The 2,536-nt window shown below is 42.2% G+C and overlaps 1 protein-coding gene across 1 annotated transcript; it reads right to left on the bottom strand.

Moving 5' to 3' along the window:
• Nucleotides 1-437: 437 nt before the first annotated feature.
• Nucleotides 438-1,384, bottom strand: LOC111157745 (olfactory receptor 8S1-like). Its single transcript, XM_022519381.1, is given in 2 exon segments — nt 438-628; nt 631-1,384. Coding segments are annotated over 2 exon segments (945 nt in total).
• Between the last annotated feature and the right edge of the window lie 1,152 nt (nt 1,385-2,536).

Here is a 2,536-nt window from a genome sequence, read left to right as displayed (position 1 = left end):
CCAGAGACCTTACCACAACCTGTGACCCTTTCTTCCACCCCATAAACCCCAAGTCTTTGTTTTCCCTTTTCTAGAGACCCAGAATCTACTATTCCTATGAAATCTTTCCCTAGACTCATTAATTCAAATTAAACATTCAGGACACAAAATATTTCAGGGTTTATCCTATTTGAATGATTTTAAAAAATGTGAATCATGAATTGACGTGTTAAGTAAATCTATGAAGCTGAGAAAGTTTTCTGCCTTATGTGCTCTGTGTCTAAATAGGATTGATTCTGAGCCATAGAAAACAAAATAGCTTCTAGCGCTTTCCTTGATAATTTTTAAAAAGGGAGAATCAGCAATGCACATTGTAACAGGCGACAAAACAGGAAATCAGGAACTTAATGTCAAACATGAGATTTCTTGCTGCAGTTTTATTTTATGTTTATTTCATATTATATCTCTTCTGTGCCCAGACACTGTAAATATTTTATCATCATTCTTCTCAGAGCTTCTTTCACCTCCTTGTTCTTCCAGCTGTAGATGAGTGGATTCACCAGGGGAGTGATTACACTATACTGTATGGAAAGGATCAACTCCAGAGGTGAGTCTGAGGTTGGCATGAGATAGCGAACAATGGCTGAGCGTAGAACAGTGTCACTGCAGTGAGGCGGGAGGAGCAGGTGGAGAAGGCTTTGCTTCTGCCTGTGGTGGAGCTGATGCTCAGGATGGTGGAGAGAATGCGAACATAAGAGAAGAAGATCAGGAGGCAGGTGCCAATGGCATGCAGGAGGGCAGAGCAGAGTAGCACTGCAGAGTTGGTGGAGACATCAGAGCAGGAGAGAGGGAAGAGGGAAGGCAGCTCACAGGAGTAGTGGTGGATGGCTTGAACCTCACGGAAGTCCATATTCAAAGCCAGGAGGATGTTCACGAGTGCATCCAGAAAGGCCACGACCCAAGAGCCCCATACCAATCTCTCGCATAGCTGTTTATTCATTACCTGTCCATAGAGCAGAGGGTGGCAGATGGCAGCATAGCGGTCATAGGCCATTACTGAGAGCAGACAAGCCTCAATCCCTGTAGTGGCAAACACAAAGAAGACCTGAACCAGGCAGCCCTCTACTGAGATGGCTTTCCTCTGAGACAGGAGGTTCTCCAGCAGCTTGGGCACGGTGACTGAAGAATAGAAGAGGTCTTGGAAGGAGAGATGGCTCAGGAAGAAGTACATGGGTGTGTGGAGGTTAGAATCTGTATGGATCACAAGTATTATCAGCAGGTTCCCCAGCAGAGTGAGAAGGTAAATTATCAGGAACAGAAAAAAGAGCAGAACCTGGACATGGGGGTCAGCAGACAGCCCAAGAAGGATGAACTCTGTGATGCTGCTGTGATTCATTGAGGCCATTTATGGTCACTGTTCTTTAGAGAAAAATTAGGAAGAGGATTGAAATCTCTTCCAGTTTCCAGAAGGCATCACTCTTTGCTATTTATTCTCTATATCTTTCCCTATATATTCCTTCCTGCCTGGTCTGATCTCCATTTTCAATAGCCCTCACACCTGCCTTCAGTAGTTCCATGGAGTCCTTCTCCTTTCTGGCTCTCTGCTGTGCTGTCTCTGAGCTCTGGATCAGCCCCACTGGGGACTTTTCCATAATAAAGCTAATATGCAAGGGTATGATTGACTCTGCAGGCCTACCAGAGAACTTCCCCATGACTAAATTACACAATCCTTTAGCTGGGTCCTTGTATTCCACCACATTTATCATCTTTTAGGAATTCCAGCAGATATCCTGAGGAGGTTGAGGCAGATCTTGGCTCACCTCTATTACCTCGTCTTTATTCTCTTCTTCAAAACTCTCCATGGTTCATTAATTAATTAATTAACAATAATGCTAATTATGTTAATGCTAATAATGCTAATTAACAATAGCAGAGTTGTGTTTGTGTAGCAGTTTGTCTTGCACAAATGACTTCCACCCATATTTTCCACTGTGTGTGTGTGTGTGTGTGTGTGGTGTGTGTGTGTGTTTGTACAGAGGATATTGAAACAAGAGACTGAACTCATTTCATAGGTGAGCACGGTGATCCTAGAACTTCTCTAGATACCTACACCAATCAGTTCTTTGAACATCAAGGAACTGAATGCTGCATTTGGTTGTAGGATAAGAGATTGTCTGCTATATAACCTGCTTAGAGAAAAAGCCAAACTCCCTGGTTTGGATTTCAAAGCGTTAATCACTCAAGGTTCTCTAGATGCTCTACTGCTGAGGTCAGATAGCTTTGCTTGTTCCCCATCACTCCGGTTTTCTCTCATTTGATTTAGGCTGATGTATTTTGAGTTCCTATTAATTGATTTACATCTTATATACCTTGGAATCCCCACCTTATTTATCACCTATTCCATGAGTTCTTCTTTGATTATTCCCTTCTCCATTCTCACATAAATCTCTGGGAAAATCATCACGAACCACATTTTTACAGATGATGAAAATAAAGCTAAATAAGCTAATTCAAGATTCTAATTAATCTCTAATCTAAGATCTTAAAACCTCATCTG

The sequence above is a fragment of the Enhydra lutris genome, unplaced genomic scaffold (genome assembly GCF_002288905.1).
Source record: "Enhydra lutris kenyoni isolate GAN:26980312 unplaced genomic scaffold, ASM228890v2 scaffoldscaffold56, whole genome shotgun sequence".
NCBI classification, from domain to species: domain Eukaryota; kingdom Metazoa; phylum Chordata; class Mammalia; order Carnivora; family Mustelidae; genus Enhydra; species Enhydra lutris.
The sequence above is the reverse complement of the archived record's forward strand: the minus strand, read 5'-3'. Positions and strand labels throughout refer to the sequence as shown.